Source organism: Musa acuminata, chromosome BXJ3-6 (assembly GCF_036884655.1).
Source record: "Musa acuminata AAA Group cultivar baxijiao chromosome BXJ3-6, Cavendish_Baxijiao_AAA, whole genome shotgun sequence".
Taxonomy (NCBI): domain Eukaryota; kingdom Viridiplantae; phylum Streptophyta; class Magnoliopsida; order Zingiberales; family Musaceae; genus Musa; species Musa acuminata.
In genome coordinates, this window is record NC_088354.1 from 10,100,153 (window position 1) to 10,120,442 (window position 20,290).

General features: G+C 40.1%; 3 protein-coding genes across 5 annotated transcripts; 2 read left to right on the forward strand and 1 right to left on the reverse strand.

Annotated features, from left to right (window-relative positions):
* Positions 1–12: 12 nt before the first annotated feature.
* On the reverse strand, positions 13–5,464 carry LOC103987725 (uncharacterized). Of its 2 annotated transcripts, none has more exons than XM_009406109.3 (7): positions 4,177–5,464; positions 2,889–3,033; positions 2,704–2,757; positions 2,511–2,602; positions 962–1,197; positions 655–828; positions 13–545 (listed from the first exon to the last, which is right to left on the reverse strand). In XM_009406109.3, exons 1-7 carry the CDS (start codon positions 5,148–5,150, stop codon positions 448–450), a joined length of 1,773 nt encoding a protein of 590 aa, XP_009404384.2. In that variant the 5' UTR covers positions 5,151–5,464; the 3' UTR covers positions 13–447. The 2 variants fall into 2 exon arrangements, with proteins under 2 accessions (XP_009404384.2, XP_009404385.2); XM_009406110.3 differs by having other exon boundaries at positions 655–819; positions 4,177–5,438.
* A 1,069-nt stretch (positions 5,465–6,533) lies between these two features.
* Positions 6,534–15,163, forward strand: LOC135640868 (pyruvate kinase 1, cytosolic-like). The gene is made up of 16 exons (XM_065155659.1): positions 6,534–6,767; positions 6,906–7,002; positions 7,116–7,213; positions 8,113–8,268; positions 8,627–8,704; positions 8,935–9,066; positions 9,830–9,910; positions 10,190–10,261; positions 10,348–10,437; positions 11,251–11,395; positions 11,502–11,590; positions 12,343–12,438; positions 12,543–12,610; positions 12,718–12,817; positions 13,059–13,118; positions 14,782–15,163. Exons 1-16 carry the CDS (start codon positions 6,699–6,701, stop codon positions 14,932–14,934), a joined length of 1,584 nt encoding a protein of 527 aa, XP_065011731.1. The 5' UTR covers positions 6,534–6,698; the 3' UTR covers positions 14,935–15,163.
* A 234-nt stretch (positions 15,164–15,397) lies between these two features.
* Positions 15,398–20,243, forward strand: LOC135640869 (protein TAB2 homolog, chloroplastic-like). 2 transcript variants are annotated; one of them, XM_065155661.1, is made up of 6 exons: positions 15,398–16,048; positions 16,115–16,184; positions 16,975–17,146; positions 18,487–18,630; positions 19,064–19,324; positions 19,884–20,243. In XM_065155661.1, exons 1-5 carry the CDS (start codon positions 15,525–15,527, stop codon positions 19,321–19,323), a joined length of 1,170 nt encoding a protein of 389 aa, XP_065011733.1. In that variant the 5' UTR covers positions 15,398–15,524; the 3' UTR covers position 19,324; positions 19,884–20,243. The 2 variants fall into 2 exon arrangements, with proteins under 2 accessions (XP_065011733.1, XP_065011732.1); XM_065155660.1 differs by having other exon boundaries at positions 15,400–16,048; positions 19,879–20,243.
* Positions 20,244–20,290: the final 47 nt, after the last annotated feature.

The window sequence follows — 20,290 nt, forward strand, 5'->3', positions numbered from 1 at the left end:
AGACAACTTCGATGATGAATGCAGTCGATGCCATTAGATTCATATGCTCAACAAATTACAAGCCACGAAGAAGGAAGCATGCTTTACATTTACCCATTAATGAAATAGCATGAAGAACTTACTGCCACTTCCTTTGTCCAAGGATCTCGCCATCTTTTGTACAGTCCATTAAATTAATTTACAGCTCAATGAACAACAACACTGGGCCAGAAATTTACTGGTACAAAGCTAGATTTTTTTGCTTTTTTTCGTTTCGTGCCATTTGACGACAAGCCGACCAAACGAGGAAGGATGTATTCACACTGCCAAGGTGTTTCCAGCCTATAGAGACACAAGCTTGAGGTAGAAGTCACTCAAAATGAATGTAATAGCTCGGAAACAGGAGGTAAAGATGGCTTTATGATCATATCTGCTTTGTGACACCTTTGGCTGCGATGGAATTGGGAATCAGTTAATCCTCCCTGACTGGTCTACAAGGGTACCAACTTGGTCTCCACAAAGTGCCTTTGAGACATTGCCTGGTTCTAATAAATTAAAGATAACAACTGCAGATGTGTGAAAAGCAACAAGCTCAGTAACACAAATGCGTAAAATAATATGGTATTATTAAAGGATAAGGGTAAGAAAGAAAAAGAAAATACAGCATGGACATACCCGGTATGTTGTTTTCTTCACAGAAATTTAATGCTGTCATGTCCATTGCAGTAAAGCCTCTGGAAACCAACTCCCTGAATGAAATGTGCTCGAATGCACTACCACCATTGTTTCTTGGATGGCAGTTGTAGACACCATCCATAGTAGTACCTTTGAGCACGGCATCTGCATGAACTGTGGTTCACATGGATCAGAGTTCTTAAATATAAAAACTTGACCAAAGACAACAAGCTTCAGGAATTGCTCTGTACGATCGATAGTGGCCCATATCCAAAGCAGGATAATTTAGATGCATGTCGGAACATACTCTCAGAGGCCCTCAAGGCAGCTGCAGTATCGGTGCTAAAAAGTGGATTTCCTGTTGCAGCACCAGCTCCACCAAATATAACAACTCTTCCTTTTTCAAGATGACGGATAGCTCGCCGCCTTATATACGGTTCTGCAATCTCTTGCATCAGTAACGTAGATTGTATACGTGCCTCAACACCAATCTTCTCCAAGGATGCTTGGAGCATCATGGCATTCATCAATGATGCCATCATACTGCCACAATTCACATGTAAATAAAGCTTAGCCAACAAAATTCAACAAATGGATAATGTCACACTTCCATTGTAGAAACAAATGCGTTACTCTCTGGGTATGCATTCAACAGATTTAAAAGAAATGAAAGTTAATCTAATGATGCTAGGCTTTCAAGGGATACAAATCTCAATGACAAAAAACAAACATCAAAAGATGATTTTTTTTTCCCAAGACAGAAAGAAAAAAAGAAGACAATTCTTATCAGATGAGACTCTGTGGAGACTGTGGAGGGTAAACAGAGGAATGCCGTCAGAGACCTTGTCTTGGTGAACTTGACATCAGATGCAAGACAACATAAAAAGGCTAACTACAAATTGAACTTTTCTTATCATAAAAGGCCCGACAAACCTTATTTTGGCAACTTCATTGAAGAATAGATTGTTCTTTGAGGCTAAGGACACCTGTGTTATCTTTTGTCCAACATGGTGGCAGTCTAAACTATGTAACAGACTCAAATTATGGAGTGTAATAAAGTTATGTCATTATTGCCACCTAATTTTCTTGGCTACATATGCTTTTCCAGTGTTTAGCTTCTTTTGTTTTTTGGAGAACTGTCAGTATATAATAAAAGGAGGTCAGCTAATAGGTTCTTACATCTTCCTCACCTAGCACCTATAATGTAACTACACATAATTTTGCCACTGGCTTTACAGGTATTTGAATGAGTGACAACTTGTTCTGATATGTAGAATGAGAAAAACAAACAAACAAACTCGTTTCACCAACATGAAATTTCAGCTACATGAATTATTTGCCATCATTGAGCTGTATCAAAGGCAATGTGACAAGATATCTAAGGATGGAGTAACCAAATCTTCTTATATCATCCTCAAACTCTCCTGGCGGTTCTAATCCGAATGGACTCACCAATTCTTACTGGTGCATTTACATGCCATCATTGAGCTGTATCGAAGGCAACGTGACAAGATATCTAAGGATGGAGTAACCAAATCTTCTTATATCATCCTCAAACTCTCCTGGTAGTTCTAATCCAAATGGACTCACCAATTCTTACCGGTGCATTTACATGCCATCCATACCAACATTTTCAATGGTGCACCCTTTTTCTGTTTCATCTTACCTAGTGATGCCACACATCTATCTCAACATCCTCATATTTGTTAGCCTTTCTGATATGTTGACTTCTAATTGTGCAACTATCCAAGTTTCTAATCCCAATTTCACAACATCCAATGATTTGACAAGTGTATTTTATATAAAGAACAAGAAAAAGATGAATAAGCACCAGCAATGAAGCAAGAAATACATACCCAATTTGATAAGTTGTAGCCCTATCAATTCCAGTTGCAGCTATCCAAGTGTCACCACAAAAGAAATTTCGGCCTCCAATAACAATAGCTACCTGAGAAACATCACAAGCGAGGATAGCAGGAATGGAGTTATAACATATACAGGTTAAGAAAGCTTCAAATCCAGTATGAATAGACAGGTGTTGAGTGAAACCTCTAAACCAGCACGGCTTGCGATTGCAATTTCCTTAGCAATAAGCATAATTACCTGAACAGTATAAACAGAACATGCATTCAACTTCGGGTAACAACTTATGCATGCAAAATAGCTTCATTTATGATCAACCAGTAATATGGCCCAAACCAACAAATGCAGATAGGAGAATGCCAGTGTTCTACCTTGGGGTCAACATTCTGGGGCCCAGCTCCAGCTAATGCCATACCACTAATTTTCAAAATCACCCTCTTCCACCGTGGATTTGATAATGACTTCATCTTTGAGTTAATATTTGTGCTAAGAGGGCCAGATGGAGCAATGGGATGTCTGCAAATGTGATTAACGATATGTGTGGGTATTACATATTAACAAGGAGGGATAAAACAACCCGCTATAATGTTTCTAAGTGTCATGCTTTTATAGATAATTCAATAAATAAGAACACAAGAAAAACACCCAAAAATCTAATATTATCATTTGACATTGGAAAAGCATTTTTTCACATTTTCCATATTTGACAACAAAAGGAGAGCAGTTGCCAATGATCAGCCGTGATCCTATCAGAAATGGCTTTAAAGTTGTACATTAACAATAGAATAAATAAAAAAAAGGAGGGATGCTTACAATTTAAAGCATGCAAAACAGAAACATATTGCACAGAACCTACTACTAGTGAGAAAATGAAACTATGATGTTCACCCACTGCATGCTTTGTTCTTACAGTGGTCCCACAGAAGCAAGTGGACTGTTTAAAACCCTCTGTGAACAAAATGGATCTTCTCCCTTCAAAATTTCCTATCTTCACAAGAGACATAAAATTTAATAACCTCATCAGCACCTTTTCGCCCACTTCTAACCAAATTCCTATATGCTTAATAAGTGATGGAACAAATGAACGAACATTTCAGAGATCATCTATGAAGTTTGTTAATGGCCTGTTTGTTCCACTGAGTGTGGAGATCACTACCGAGATATAGTCATCCGAAGTCAAGTTCCATGGCCTTGGCATGAGTGTTTGGTTATCCAAAGTCATAAAGTACAGTTCCCCAAAAGCAAATCAAACAACTATCCCTCCCCACTTTCTTATAAAAGACTTTGGAGCTCCTTCCATCAAAATTCCCATTAGCCAACGTTAATGTCCCTTAGAAAGATAGAATCAATGGATTTAATGTCCCTTAAATCTATCAACTTCAGCTGTTATAGAAAAAATTTCTTTACTGACATAATGAGGAATTTCTTCGAAGCTTATCAATTACTTAAAATTCACAAAATCATGAGATGAATTTACCTTCAGCAAGCTCAAACAGAGATAAACAGTTCCACAATAGATGCAGATAGAAAAGTGTGAGGCTTGAACATAGATGAAGAGCTACAAACTCATCACTCGAGATGCATTGGTGCAAGGGAAACAAAATCAATTACCAAATCCCCATGAGAAAATGCAGAAATCTCGAGGAGAGAAGGGTGGACCTTTTGATCTGTCTCATGACTGCAGGAGGGCCACCAAGGGTGACGGATTTGTCATCGTCCGGGGCAGCCTTCAACGAGGATGACGAGCCAACGATCTGCTCCATCTTCTTAAACCAGGGCCAGTGGCTGGTTGGGAGGCCGCCAATGCTGAGCCTTTGGCACTCGACCTTGTATCGCTTCTTGAGGTTGTCGATCTTGTTCTTGCACTGCTCCACGCTCTTGCCCACCTTCTGCTTGTTGCAGCGCTCGCTGACGATGGTGGCTACGTCCTCCCAGTCCCTTCCGCGCAGGTTGCCCCGGTTCAGCTGCTCGTATCTCTCTGTGTACGCGTCTAGGAGGGAACCTATGGCCGTGTCGCTCCACTCCTCCCGGTCCTTGCGGTAGTCCCCCGAGGATGACATCGGCCTCGATTTTTTGTTAGCCGCCATGCTGCTGTTGTAGCAGTAGGGCGACTCGCCGTCGCTGATATCGTCGCGGTCCTTGCGCTTGGGCGAGTGGTGATGGGGCTGCTGCTGGTGGTGGATGTGCTGGAGGTGGTGGTGGTGGGACGCGGAGGTGGCAGCTCCCTTGACCTCGGGGTTGTCGGCATCGCCGTCGTCGTCGTCGTCGTCGTCGGCTGCGTGCTGGGTGGCGAAGGGATTGGCGTCCTCAGCGAAGCAGGGGTGTTCGTGGAAGGCGGAGGCGGAGGGGCATTTGGAGGCGTCCGTCTGGCCGAATGCCTCGCCATAACCCTCATGGTTCTCGCCTCCACCATCGACAACGACCCCCTTCTTTCCAGGGCTGACGATGACCGAGGGGGCGGAGGAGGAGGCAGCGCCGAGGTGGTGGTGGGCGCGGGGATGGAGGGAGATCGGCGTCGCCTTGGCGGTTACGTAGCGGTGGGCGGCGGAGAAGGGGACGGCCCGTGCCTGGGGCTGGTGCTGCGACTGGGCTTCGTCTCCTAGCAAAGCGAAGTCGTCGTCGCAGGAGGCCATGAAGGCGGCGGCCTCGTCGTCGTTAGGGTTAGGGTTATGGCGTCCGAATCCGAACGGGGCGGAGGCCGAACGAGACGGGACGGGAAGTAGACGACGTTAGAGCGTGGGAGACGGATCGCGAGCGGACGTCCACTTAAGTGGGTGACGGTGGGATCCCCCCGTAACTTGCTAGCTACGGGACCGTAACGTGCCGTCACGTCTCCGTTAGATAACGCTCCGCACGCCCGCAACCAGCGAGGGTGGGACCCGACGGCACAGCAATAATGAAGCTCACCGCCCACCATCTCCATCTGTTCCCGATTCCGTGCCCCAACGACGCCCTCTTTTCCACCAACTACGTTAAAATATTAAAGGAAAATTATATATATCATTTTTTCCGGTGGAAACGGGACCGTAGAGCGGGAAACCATCCCGCGCACACCCATTCTAATATTGCATCAGACTCTACGTTAGAACGGTCACGGAGAAAAGGATCAATCGCTGATCGAGTGATCCACGGAACAACATTTCTTATCTATTTCCGATGTGAAATTAATCGGGATATTTCAATCTCTCAAATATTAGATCAGCTCTTATATCAAAAATCACGATTTGAAGTTTGATTAGCTTATTGATTTATCAATTTTATTTAATCTAGACTAAAATTAATAATAATACAGTCATCAAACCATTAATCTATGTTAAATTAATCACTGTTTTAGGAACCGAGTGGAACTTATCAAGTTTCTTATCGTCTTTCCCTATCGCACAGACTTCAACTTTTGCGAGAGCAAATCAAAATGTGTCAGCTTGCATTTATATGTTTACCGTTTATCTAACTTCCTAATCGATCAGAGAAATAATCTGTCCAACATAAAATATTTTAATATATATATATATTTTATGTTGCGCTAACATGACGAAGTATTAACGTCATCGTGTATCGAGTTCCGGATTAAATCGAATATTTTTCATGTCGGTCATCAACATTGTTCCTTATCTGTTAATAATTTTAACGCGAACTCAGCTTCGCTCGAGCTCGACTTATTTGAAGTCGCATGCTTGCATATGTTCCAACTCTATCGGCAATCGCCGATGCGGGCACGACCGGGCGAACCCGAGATTGGCCGCCCAAACGAAAGCTCGTGTCCGCCGCTGATTCGGACGCACGACGGAACCTCCATCATGATGCCATGCCATGCCGGAATCGATGTCGGACGCCGCAGCACCCATTCGGTCACCACACACCACTCGATGGGGCCCCCCACCGCGTTGATTCCAGTTTGGGTGTCGGGCGCGATCAATGGGCGAGTCGGTGTATTCTCGAGTCAATGAAACATCAACGGACGGGAATGCGACATGCATCCCTAGAGAATGGAAGCATCATATATTTGCGCTCTAGAGAGTTGGGTCAGAGAACGGCGTCTGGGGGCGGAGAAGAATTAGCATAACAAAAGGAGGGCACGCTTCTGTCGCTGCGAGTCTTTTGGTTTCGTATCGCTGCTTCTTTCCTCTTTCTTCCTCCTTCCTCTTCGAGCGTAGTTGCAGCAGAGGCGCAGATCAAGAAAGATGCATTCGACCCACCTTCTCCTGGAAGAACCCATCAGGATGGTCTCCATCCTCGAGCCGTCCAAGCCTGTATGCCTTTCCTCTGTCGCTTGATCTTTGATCGGATGATTTTCTTTTTGGAAATATATAGAATCGAAACCTCTGCCAAGAGGAGTCTTCTATTTCGTTCCGTGATAATTGATTTGGTGTGACCTTTTGCCTCTGCAGAGTTTCTTCCCTGCGATGACCAAGATCGTGGGCACGCTCGGTCCCAAGTCCCGGTCGGTGGAGGTGATCTCCGCCTGCCTCAAGGCCGGCATGTCGGGTACGCCTCATGTTATCTTCTAAGCTGCTTCTCATCAAGAAGTCGTTTGAAGTTTTATTTTAATCAGCGCTCGGTTTCGTTTCAATCGGCTGATCGGGTTCTTCTCGTGACAGTGGCAAGATTTGACTTCTCGTGGGGGGACGTCGACTATCATCAAGAGACCCTGGAAAACCTCAAGACCGCTATCAAGAGCACCCAAAAGTTGTGCGCCGTATGTCTGCACTTTACTATTCCTCTTTTTGCGTCGTAGATACCGGTACCCCTTTCGACGTCTCCTTTTCTGCTGGTGGATGAAAGCCCTAATAGGGTTTTACAGATTCATGTAACATGGATCAAAGATTTTCGACAACTTGCTGGTGGATGAAAACCCTGATAGGGTTTTAAGCACCATGGATCGTGTCTCGGTACAACCCATTGGGCCGATGTTTTACTGTTATGCCAGCTTGTACCACTTAGCACCGACTTATGGTCTGGTTCAGTACCCGAGCAAATGAATGCTATATTTGACATCATGCTATAGTTCAAGCAGGGCACCCCCGACCATAGCAGAACACTAGATCCATTGAATTCATACAAAGGCTACAAAGCCCATATGTTGCTACCAAGGCCCAGCAAATACATCCTGCATATAGATGAAAAGATTTCATCACACGACCATTATGGTGTCGATCTATTGGATGGGACACCAACTTGTACCGCTAAGTGGTGATATATGTGGTCTGGTTCAGTAGCATACCAACCTGTCTTTTATACCATGCTATGGTGCAAGTGTTCAAGCGGGTCACCAGAGACCAGACAGAGCACAAGGTTCGTTTAATTCACATTAAGCGTACGAATCTCATATATTGCTACCAAAGCCCGATGAATACATCCTGCATATGGTAGAAAAAGACTGGACCTATGGGTGTTCAAACACTCTACACCCTTTTTCAATTTGTGGATATCAACCAGCCTAGTTAGGCATATGTTTGGTTCTTTTGACTTATAAGTTGGTCCTCTTTTTGAGTTGCCTTATCATGAGGATTTATCTTCAAATTCAGGATCAACCGATCATTTTTCAATTCTAAACAATTTTGTTAATTGATCATAAATCATTTTCCTGTTTCCCAGATCATGTTGGATACAGTGGGTCCAGAGTTGCAGGTCATAAACAAAAGTGAGAAGGCCATCTCACTTGAAGCAGATGCTTATGTTATTTTGACCCCAGATCAGGAGCAGGAAGCATCATCTCAGCTGTTGCCTATAAACTTTAGCGGATTATCAAAGGCAAGCAATTTTTTTTCCTTCCAATCATGCTCATTGTTGCTTGATTTAATTAAACCAACATGGATGCAGTGGATGAGTTGGGTTAATTAAAATTATTGGTAGGAGCAGTGGTTGAAGAGGACCTAAGCAAACTTTATTAAGAAACAAGAAAAAAATGATACAATTTATGTAGCTTTTTCCTATCTTATTTTGGTTACAACATGCATGGTAACAAATGATCATTTAAGGCTGACTGTTAGACATTGAGCACAGCTATATTATAACATAAAGACCATCTGATGGTAAGAATAGGCATTTAGTTCAATGTGAATTTTAGATTTATTTTAATCAAATTTTATTTTATATCATTTTTTTGCAGGCAGTGAAGCAAGGAGACACAATATTTGTTGGCCAATACTTGTTCACTGGTAGTGAAACTACTTCTGTTTGGTTGGAGGTATGGCTTTGGTGGGCTTGCCTGATCCAATTCATTGAAAACTGATAGCTGACGCAATAACTTTGTCTCATCGAGCTGTTGAAAGGAACTAGTACTGCATTTCCTGTGAACGTATACTAAGTAGGATTGTGCACAACTAAGCTTGCCATACTTGGTTGTGTCAGTTGCTTTTTACATGGGCTATTGAGACTTCAACCGAGTTTTTATTTTTCTTTTGTATGTTTGTGCAGGTTTCTGAGGTGAAAGGGGCTGATGTAGTCTGCATAATAAAAAACACTGCTACACTGGCGGGTTCACTCTTCACTCTCCATGTCTCCCAAATACATATTGATTTGCCAACACTTTCTGAAGCTGATAAAACTGTAAGACAAACAGTGCAGTTCTTGACTGGCATTGCTTTTAGCATCTTATAAGGTTTCCTGATAGTTTTCATGTGAAGAACTCTTTCACCCATTGTTTGTTTCAACTTTCAACTGTGTAATTTTTAACGTGCATCATAGAGCGACCATAAGAAGCTAAGGTGTAGCTTCGTTACAGAGATAATATTGCACTAAAATGCAACGAATGTGACTTTCAGACGGAAAGAAAGAAGAGTTGTTGTTGGGTTATGAATTTGTAATACAGTTAACAACTTTTGATCTAACCAGGTCTTTCATCATCATGAATTTTCTGCAATCATTTTAAGGTCTCCCAGTACTTAACAAAGGACACATCCTTTAGCCTCTAGTTCCCAATTTTTATCAACATGATTTTTATCAGCCGCTTAACATAGGTTAAGTCATTCCTCAGAATAATGTATATAGCTGGTGGTACAATGGTCTCTCACTTCTATTGTTTATACTTTATACACTGGTTATTAGTGGTTATCCCAAAGTTTTATACTCATCTCTTGATGGAAACAACCTATTGATTTTGTCTTTTTAAGTATATTGAACAAATTAGTGCATAAATTGTATTTATTATCTGAAACCAAGGTGCTGACTGTTGTCCATGGGAGAAACAAATTATCATTTAAGAAATTCAATTGCTGGTTTGCAGGCACTAAATTTGCTCATAGATTATTATAATCTCTTAAGTTTATTTAAAAGGCTTCTTATTCTGTGCAATGTGTTGTCTATATTTTAGGCAATAAGTACATGGGGTGTCCGCAACAAAATTGACTTCCTTTCTTTATCTTATACAAGGCATGCAGAAGATGTTCGACAAGTAAGCTATTTTCATTCACATCACTTGTGTTTACCTTACAGTATTTACTCTGTTAAGAATATGAAAACTTTCTATCCCAATGTATTTATTTTCTCAGTGGGAATTTATTTTGCCTGATCTGGAGAGACAAATAAGCTATTTTATTCACATATTTACTCTTTAAGAATTTTTAAATGTTCAATGCCACTTTTTTCATTGGGAATTTATTTTGCCTGATCTGGAGCTTGACTTGTTTATTTATCTAATAACATTGCTTTGCAATTTTCTATCTGAATTCAGGCCCGAGAATTCTTGTCGAAGTCAGGTGATCTTTACCAAACTCAAATATTTGCCAAAATTGAGAGCGTAGAGGTCAGCTGCAAAGATACTTGCTATTAATTTGGAACATTTACCCTACAACATCAAGTTTATAAGTTGCATTGCTCATTTTCTTTCAGGGTCTAACACATTTTGATGAGATTTTACAAGTAGCAGATGGCATCATTCTCTCGCGTGGGAATCTTGGAATAGATCTCCCACCTGAGAAGGTGGGAAATTTGATTATTATGGCTATTTGAACTTATTACCTTGTTTATTGAATTTTGTATAGGCATTATTACCTTGTTTGTTCTGGATATTTGAACTTGTTGGATTTGTCTCGTTCTTTTTTGTTTAGTTCTTGGTTGAAATGATTTCTGCTTAAACTCTATCGTTAAAATACATAGCACTGTTGTCGTGTGACTACAGTGGTCTGTTTTTCTAATACCTCAAAATTTGATTCTGATTGTTCGACAACATAGATGCACTTTGATTTCTCATTTGCCCATTAATTATGTGCTGCTCCAACTTTGAAGTAGTTTCCATGATTGAGGATAAAAGCTATTCAAAATCTTCTGATATCCTAATATTTTTTATGATTAAAGTTATAAAAATAGTTATTGTATTTATATAAAAGAGTATGAAAAGAATTTGAATCTGAAGCAAGATAAGCTTATTAGTTGCCTATTTATTGTCATGGTTCTTATGATGCAGCCCTTAGCTTTGGGTCAATTTTAAAATAATTCATAGATATTGATGAGGCTCTTTATGAGTTTAGGCCCTTAGCTATTTTGATTATAAAATGGGTTAATTCAAGAGCTGTTAAAATAGCAAAAAAGAAGGAAAAATTGCAGTATTATCTCTTGTATTTGATGATTTGTAAAAGTTCAATTCTTTTGATAGTTCAAAATTGCAGCTGGAAAATGTGATCCAGTCATCCTTCTTTCTTTTATTTGTCATTAGAAAGTGTCTATTTCTCATCTATGTTACTGTAACTAATTTGGTTGATGACTTGTTGCCTGATTTCTGAGATTTTCCTGCAGGTGTTTTTATTCCAAAAGGCTGCTGTCTATAAGTGCAACATGGCTGGAAAGCCAGCAGTCATCACGCGTGTGGTTGACAGCATGACTGACAACTTGAGACCAACACGTGCAGAAGCAACTGATGTGGCGAATGCAATACTTGATGGTATATTCTATCTGTATAGGAAACTAATTGCTTTGTATAATTTTGGTCATGTCTTAAGTATTTTCCGATTTTATAACTTCAGACTACCAATTTTGATTCTTTCCAGGAAGTGATGCAATACTTTTGGGTGCTGAAACACTTCGTGGATTGTACCCTGTTGAAACTATTTCAACCGTAGGTAGAATTTGTTATGAGGTGAGCCTTCTGTTATTGTATAAGATTTTCTCCAATACTTTTGATTATTAATAATAAACTAATAGTTGTTCTGGAAGTATATAAAATATATGAAAAGGTTTGAATGACAGAAGAAGCTTTTGACATGCAACTTTTATTTTCATATATGCTACAGTTGTACATAATTTTTTATTGGCTACTTCACACATAATTTTGACTCTTTGTATTGCCTTCATGTTGTCCCATTTTGTGTTCTTGATATCTGATTAATCAGCATGCTGTTTTTGCCCAAAAAAACATGGTTGAATGAACTACAGAAAGTCAACCTATAATGATCACAGTATCAAACATACAAAAAACGGCTGTTTCATCAGCACGAGACAAATAATCTTTTAAATTTTGCCTATCTAAGACAATGTTGCTAGATGCATGTTCTATTCTTTTTTGGTTACAGGATCTCTAATCTTTTGTTCATGGTAGTTACAAAATATTACATGTTACTACGGAAGTCTGTTGAGGGTTTTTGGATGTCTAGATAATGAATAATTTATTTAGGAAAAACTTGTGATTGATCCTGTGAGGTTTCAGTCTTATCAAAGTTAAGTATTTTGGTGATAGTGGATGGATAGCATTGTTTTATGAACTCATTATGTTCTTGTGATTAATTGCTTTTGCAATGCGCATTTCTTTAGTCCCCACTCCCTTCCTGTCTTCACTTCTCTCTTATCTTTGTGTTGCTTGCATTTGGATCATCATGGAAACAACTTTTGCAGGCAGAGAAAGTTTTCAATCAGGATTTGTACTTTAAGAAGACCGTGAAATATGTTGGAGAACCGATGACCCATTTGGAGTCCATTGCTTCATCAGCTGTATGCTATTAACTTCTTTATTCTTTAGCCACTATATAATGAAGTTTACTTTAGAGAAGTTAGAGGATATGCTTGAGTAACTTTCCTGTGATGATTTTCTGTAGGTACGTGCTGCTATTAAAGTCAAGGCTTCTGTGATAATTTGTTTCACTTCATCTGGTAGAGCTGCAAGGTGCTATTTCAGTTGAAATTCATTCAAACATCCATGTAGCTTTTGTTTTTTGAGGGAACATATCAAAAGTTTACACATGCATCAGACTTCCTCTTGTTCTTTGGTAGGTTAATCGCCAAGTATAGGCCTACCATGCCTGTACTATCTGTGGTCATCCCTCGGCTTAAAACAAACCAACTTCGGTGGAGTTTCAGTGGCGCGTTTGAAGTACGTGTTTTAGTACCCATTTTTTTATTAACTAGATCTGAGTTTTTGAGTTATGGAGATGATTTGCACTAGTAATAATTAAGGATCTCGTTTTCATTCTTTTTTATTATTTCCAGTAATTGATCTACCCTTGACATATGGTCGTGATTTTTGTGATCTTTCCGCCACTCGTATTTATTTTATAGATAGTTATTAGCAGGTACAATGAAGTCAACACTAATGAAGCTAATAATATTGGCAGGCTAGACAATCGCTCATAGTTAGAGGCCTTTTTCCCATGCTTGCTGATCCTCGCCATCCTGTAAGTATTTTCATTTCTCATCTTGTAAGCATCATATTATTCTTGTATTACTGTGGAATTCCACAGTACATATGAGAAAATTTCTTGCATTCTTTTGTAGGATATCTTGCATTGTTTATTCCCAATCAATTTATTCAACATGGCATATTTCCAGCCAAAGATTTGATGTTTCACTTGTTCAGAGGAATAATGTTTTCAGAGGATTAAATTGCCTCAATGTTGGTGCTGGTAATAACAGATTTGATGTGTTGATCTTGGAATCTGCCTCACGTTTAAAAGATTCTCACAATGCATAGTTTGTATCTTTTAATGAGCAATTCGGACTAGGCTATGCTTGATAGAAAAAAATGAACTCCCAATATTTGTTTTATTTTTTCACAAACAATGCCTCAAGCTGTCTCTGAGGCAAAATGTATGTCATGTTGTCTTTGATATCCTGTCAAAGAGAAAATGGGCATATAGGAATCTTTAGTTTATAGCAGTGTTTTCAAAAGGCAGTCACCTAGGCGAGGCTCGAGTGCCTTGTAATTGGGTCAGGCGAGGCGTTCGAAGGAGGCGCCACTCGGGCACATGCTTGGGCCCAGGCGCTGGGTGACTTAGGCGGGTGTTCGATGCAAAACGAGTCTAGATTCAACCTATTTTACATAGTTGTCTCAATCAAACAAACTATTCACATCACTTACATGCCCCATCCACAACCCAAACAGCACGCTCTTCTCCCCTGCCATTGCATGCCTGACCTAGTGTAAGGAATTTGAAACGCTACCGTGAGCCGCCTTCGCCCTATGTTGCTAGATCACAAGCTTTCTCCGCTCTACACGGTCGTGCTGTGAGCCTCATCCACCCTATGCCGTCAGATCTTGAACTTTAGGGTTGGAGTTTTAAGGGGAGACGGTGGAAGAGTCACGGAGGAAGGAGGGGCGGTAGTTGAGGTCGTGGGGAGGGGGGTGTGTGTGGCGGCAGAGGTGAGGCGACGATGGCAAACCTGACACCTTGATCTATTACTTCTCCGACCACCACTCTTTAAATGGCGACAACGTGCTTGGTGATGCCAGCGACAGTTTCTTCTCCTTCGGCGCTAGGACTTGTGTATGTAGGACCTCTATATGAATCATATTAGGTAGGAACATGGCAACTTTTATATCTGCTGTTATTTCTTGCAATGTAAGTTGGTACTTTATATGAATGTGTTATTTTTATTTTTGTTATCATATTTATTAATCATAATATATAATTTTAAAATTTTTATATTTGGGAGTGCCTCTTTTTGCTCGGACGGGTGGGCGCTTAGCACTTGGAGTGTTTTTGGCATCTTGTCGCCTAGTGCTTTTGAAAGCACTGGTTTATAGCTGCATGAGATATAAACATGGTAATAATAGCTAATCAAACAGTTCCAGTCAAAATGATGTTGAACCAAAGGGTGGGGTCTGTTAATAAATTGATATTTTAATATTGTCATTGTATGGGCTTAATTAAGCTGTTAGTGGTGGGATAATTGTTATGTTGGAGACCGATCTTTGTCTTTTTACACACTATTGGATTTTGTAACCTTTTATTGCTCAAAGCTTATTTCTACTGTGCTTCTATTTAACGGTAATTATATGTCATATTTCCTGCTTGATTTGTTTTATGCAATGCAGTTTTTTGTCTTGTATTCTTGCAGGCTGAATCTACTAGTTCTTCCAATGAGTCAGTTCTGAAGGTTGCTCTTGATCATGGCAAGGCCTCTGGTTTGATTAAGACTCATGATCGAGTTGTTGTCTGCCAGAAAGTTGGGGATGCTTCAGTGGTGAAGATCATCGAGTTGGAGGATTGAAGAGCTGTGTTCTCTTGGAGTTCCAGATGGCTGTATGAGCTACATGTATTATTCATTTTGTGTTTACTCTGGAGAGTGCATCCAAAATAAACCATTATCCAGAAAACAGTATCTGAAGTTGGAAAGATTTCAGATCGCAGCGCATGTTGGGTTTTGCTCAAATACCTCCATGAGCTGCAAACTATTGCATTATTGAGAAATTGCAAAAAACACAAGTTGAAATTTCTTATGTAGCTTAGTTAAATAATTATAGGGCAGTTCATTAGTTAAATAATTATAGCAAGCTACTAACTGAATTATGGATATGTTTATATTTGGTCTGCTCGCCCTTCGTAGATGTATGTTCATTAGTTAGTTAATTAATTGAATTTGCTGCGTCAGCCTAATTCGAACCAGTTTGGTCTTCTTGAGTTCCTTGGGAATGTTCAGTTACGTTAGATCGAATCCCTGTCAGGTCCAGGTTCGTGGGGCTCGACCGACGCGACTGCACATGGTAAGATCCCGGAATCGGACACGAGCAGGATAACGTCTCCTCTCCCCTTGTTCGTTGGTTGGCCAGAGAGCGGGCACTGCTTCGCGATCAAACAACCATGGCGACGCTCGGCCTCAACTGTTATTCCTCTAGAATCAGAGTCGCCAGGCGGCAGCCCGCACCGCTTCCTGCTTCCTCTCTTCACCCTCTCTCCAAGCCCCGCTCCTTTCCTCTATCGCTTCTCCCCCCTTCCGCTACCCACTCCGGAACGCGGCGGCCCCGGCTCCAGTCGCCATCAGCCTCCGTCTCAACGACGTCCACCGCTGCTGACGACGAGGAGGACCTACAAGAGGAGGCCGACGAGGAGGAGGCGGTGGACCCGACGGCGGAGTTGCGGTTCCTGGACCCGGCGGTGGATCCCGGGAGCATCCGGGAGTGGGAGGTGGACTTCTGCTCCCGCCCCATCCTCGACGACAGGGGGAAGAAGCTGTGGGAGCTCGTCGTCTGTGATCGCACCCTCTCCCTCCAGTTCACCCGATTCTTCCCCAATAACGTCATCAACAGCGTCACCCTGAAGGACGCCATCGCTTCGATCAGCGACATGCTGGGCGTGCCCTTGCCCGAGAAGATCCGATTCTTCAGGTCGCTCTTTTCCCCATTTTTGTCCGCCTCATTTTGCCCAGTCGCTCACCTGCTTCTCTCTTTCAGGTCACAGATGCAGACGATCATAACCAGAGCTTGCAATGAGCTCGGAATCAAAGCAATCCCCAGTAAACGGGTGTGCCATCTCCCTCCTTCCCTCTCTTTTCTCCTCATCCTCGTTTCGTTTCTTAAAGTGGCGATGCTTCACATTGAGAATATCCCTTACATTAACAAGAATTCATGTTCCATTTTAACAAGGCAATTCTAGACTTGATAATAAGAATTGCTGAATCTACAGCTTTTAGTAGTCACCTATTTGTATACAGCATGTCATTACCTATCAAGACCTCAGACGAGAGTCCTTGGAATCATTGACATGGTTTACTTAAAATGGGAGGCATCCGTGTGATCCATTTGCCAGATTAATTTATGCACGGATCGGATTAACAAAGAAACACAGAGAACTTGGTGTGCCATCTAGTTTGGATTTAAGTGGCACCTCTGGGGAATTATTGCACATTGCAGATTGCTAGAGGTCAACTTAATCATAAGAGCTTTGCCCATGCGACTGCCTTGGTCAATTCACAGGCAAGAGGTGAATGACTTCCATACTTCCATAGTTTGTTCTTTTTCTGACACCACCAAGTATGTTTATTCTGATGAAGTCTTTAGACACCACTTCTAAGTTTAGAAGAAGCTCCCATATATCTCAAAGAAAACACAAGAAACAACTTTGCTCACAGTTCTAGATTCTGTCCAGCGGAAATTTATGGCCGGTGTGTTCACAGGGCTAGTTTCATATGTTTAAGGTTTCATGGCAGAGTCAATCTTATGCAGATCTTGAGTGCAGTGGTTACGACATCAACTTTTCACTACTTATCACTTTTAGCAATGTCTCATGTTGTTATAGTCCTTATGATTTGCAGTGCATAACACTTATTTTATGGCTGGAAGAGCGCTATGAGACAGTGTACACCCGTCATCCTGGTTTTCAACAAGGATCAAAGCCACTTTTAGCTTTAGATAATCCATTTCCTATGGATCTTCCAGATAACCTCTTTGGGGAAAAGTGGGCATTTGTTCAATTACCTTATTCAGGTACATGCTGAAATTTCCTTGAAAAAATAAAAGTGGCTAGCTTATGAGCTTCTCCTTTTTGTTGGTTTGTCATGAAAAATAATTATGGCATGACTAATAAGATCAAAACTGCTTTTGGCTGTACTTAACCTTGTTCTCTTTTCTAGCCAAAGTAATGAAATCAATGACTGCAGTCGAGTTTATGATTTTAATTCTCTGTTTGGAGAACTGTGAAAACTGAAGAATTAGACAAAAGACTTGGTGAAAGAAATTCACGAAATAACATTTTCTATATATGCCTCGAGAGATCATCTCTAGTGAACTTATGTGCTTCCAATAAATTGCTAATAGTTCCCCATTACTATACCAATGTATGATTTCGACAGAGGACATGGTCCTTTTTGGTCTTTGTATCTTGAATTTGATGCTTCGGTTGAGTTGTTTATAAACCATATTTGTTGTTTCCTTGAGTCCTTTTTGCATACTGCCTGGTGGCATATATTCAATTTCTGAATGTTTGTGGCATCACCTTGTCACTTCGGAAGCTACTACCAACTTTGATTGATTTGGAAGCATGAAATGAAGAAGGAAAAGAGAGATTTAACAGGGGTAAGAGATAAAATAGGAAATAAAATACAGAAGGGAGAAGATATCCTAAGGTCCTTACAAGTTGTTCATAAATCTTCCTGTCCGTTTCAGCTGCAAATTGCTGGAAATAAAACAAGGTTTTGCTGAATCTTAATGTAATCAAGCAGACAGGAAATGTAAACAATTATAGACCTTACCAAAAGCACAAAGTTGTCTTTATGTTTAGAGTGCCTACTTCAAATCAGAACTTCTCAGGTGGATCCCATAGGGCCTAAGAGCATTCTAAGTGTCATCATAGTCTAAGAATACACAGTGTCACTGTTCTTAAGGAATTGTTTTGTGAATTTGTGCTGAATGCACCATTTCCCCTCCATTTCCATTGTGGTGTCTCTTCCTCAAGGCTGTTTCTTTTCCTGTCCATTGGTCCTGCAGTCTAATAAGCCTGGAAAAGACCAAGGTTTGAAGGACCATTCTCATGTTATTTGTAAGTCGATGATATAGTAAAGTGAGAACCTAATTGTCCCTTTGCTAGAGTGTAAGACACTCCAATGATACAGGTGGTAGACTAGAAGAGAAAGGTTTTACCCTGTGGAACTTATTCATCTCTGGAAACATGTTTTACTCTCTTTCTTTTGGGGTGAGGTGAGACACTTGCATCTATCTCGAAATTGTGTTGTAGCCATCATTTTATTTTTCCCCTCCTATTTCATAGTTCTGCCAATGGATAGTCTTATTCTTATTTCTAACGGCAGAATGTTTTTTGATTGTTTTAGCTGTTTTGGAAGAAATCTCATCTTTTGAGACAAGATATGCCTTTGGAGGGAGCCTGGACTTGGAGCTTTTGGGGTTTGAAATGGAAGACAAGACATTGGTTCCTGGGCTTGCTGTTGCGTCTTCACGTGCTAAACCTTTGGCAGGTACATTCTTGGAGTTTATGTCTCAAAATTTTCTTTCTTGAGTGCAGGGTTAATGTCACAATTATGTACTCAGAGAAGGAAACCGATGTGCAAATTGGTTGACTGGCTTTGTCAAGTAACTAAAAATTCCTTTTTATGGAGAGGCAATTGGCCGAATCCTCTTGCTTCCTTTTTGAGTGCTGATTCTTCTAGCACGGGTTATATTCACTCCTTAAGTAATACAAGTTCTTTTTGGGGGAAACAAATCACAATCGTACAATATAGTTCTGAATGTTTAAATCACTGTCATATAACAGTAGTTTGAAATGGTGATAAGAAGTATCTGCAAAACATTATATACACACTAGTGCAATTTTGATTCTCTTGTGTGGTCCAGCTCTCTCAAACACATTGGAAATTGCCTGACCAAATGCGGGTGTTTTATGATGACCAGCTTGGATGAATGGCTTGGAGGTCTGCTTGGTGGAAGTAGATGTTTCCCGGGCCTGCTTGATTCTATCAGTTGGCGTTTCTACCAGGTATATCTACGCCACCTACAAGAAAAATGCAGCAACGACAAAGGAGGCAGAGGCTTGGGAAGCTGCAAAGAAGGCGTGTGGAGGTCTGCATTTTCTTGCCATCCAAGAGAGTTTCGATTCAGAAGACTGTGTTGGGTTTTGGCTCCTGTTGGACTTGCCTCCACCACCAGTGTAATGTAAGCCACTCATTCCAGACTATATATATACATATGTATGCATAACATATATACATGCCTATGTATACATGTACATACATACGTACATACATACATACATATACATACAAACATATACATATGTATATACACATGTGTATATATACATATATATATATATACACATATGTATATACAAACATATATACATACATATATATACATACATACACATACATATATATATATATATATATATATATATATATATATATATATATATATATATATATATATATATATATATATATATATATATACATTCATACACATACATATATACATATATATACATACATATGTATTTATGTATGTATATATGTATATGTATATATATATATATACATACATATGTACATACATATATATACATATGTATATATATATATATATATATATATATATATATATATATATATATATATATATATATATATATATATATATATATATATATATATATATATATATATAAGTTGTTTTGTCGATACTAATGTGCATATTATTATTGGCAGGGCAGAAAAATTGGAACCAGAATCTCACATTTAAAGAATCAAGATGTTATTTGACTCCAAGGAGGAGGTCCTCATCCTGCTGCTCCTGGCATCGTTATCTCAAAAGCATGTAAAAGAACTCGGTGATTGCACCAAGCTACATCTAGAAGACGATGACGGAGAAATCTTTTTTTTTTTCTTGTGACACTTATCAACCTTTATCTTTTCGTCTTTATATACTTTGTGTGAAGTGGGCTTGCAGCTGTCTTTTGGACCTAGTAATTTGTTATGGAGAAGCTTGTTCAATATGATCAAAATGCTTAAATTGATCATGTCAAAATCAGGTCTTTTTGTCAATAGCATTTTATAGATATTGGTATCCTTTATGTTGTTGGATGCAGTTATTGGTTGCTTTGATACGTTTAACTCATCA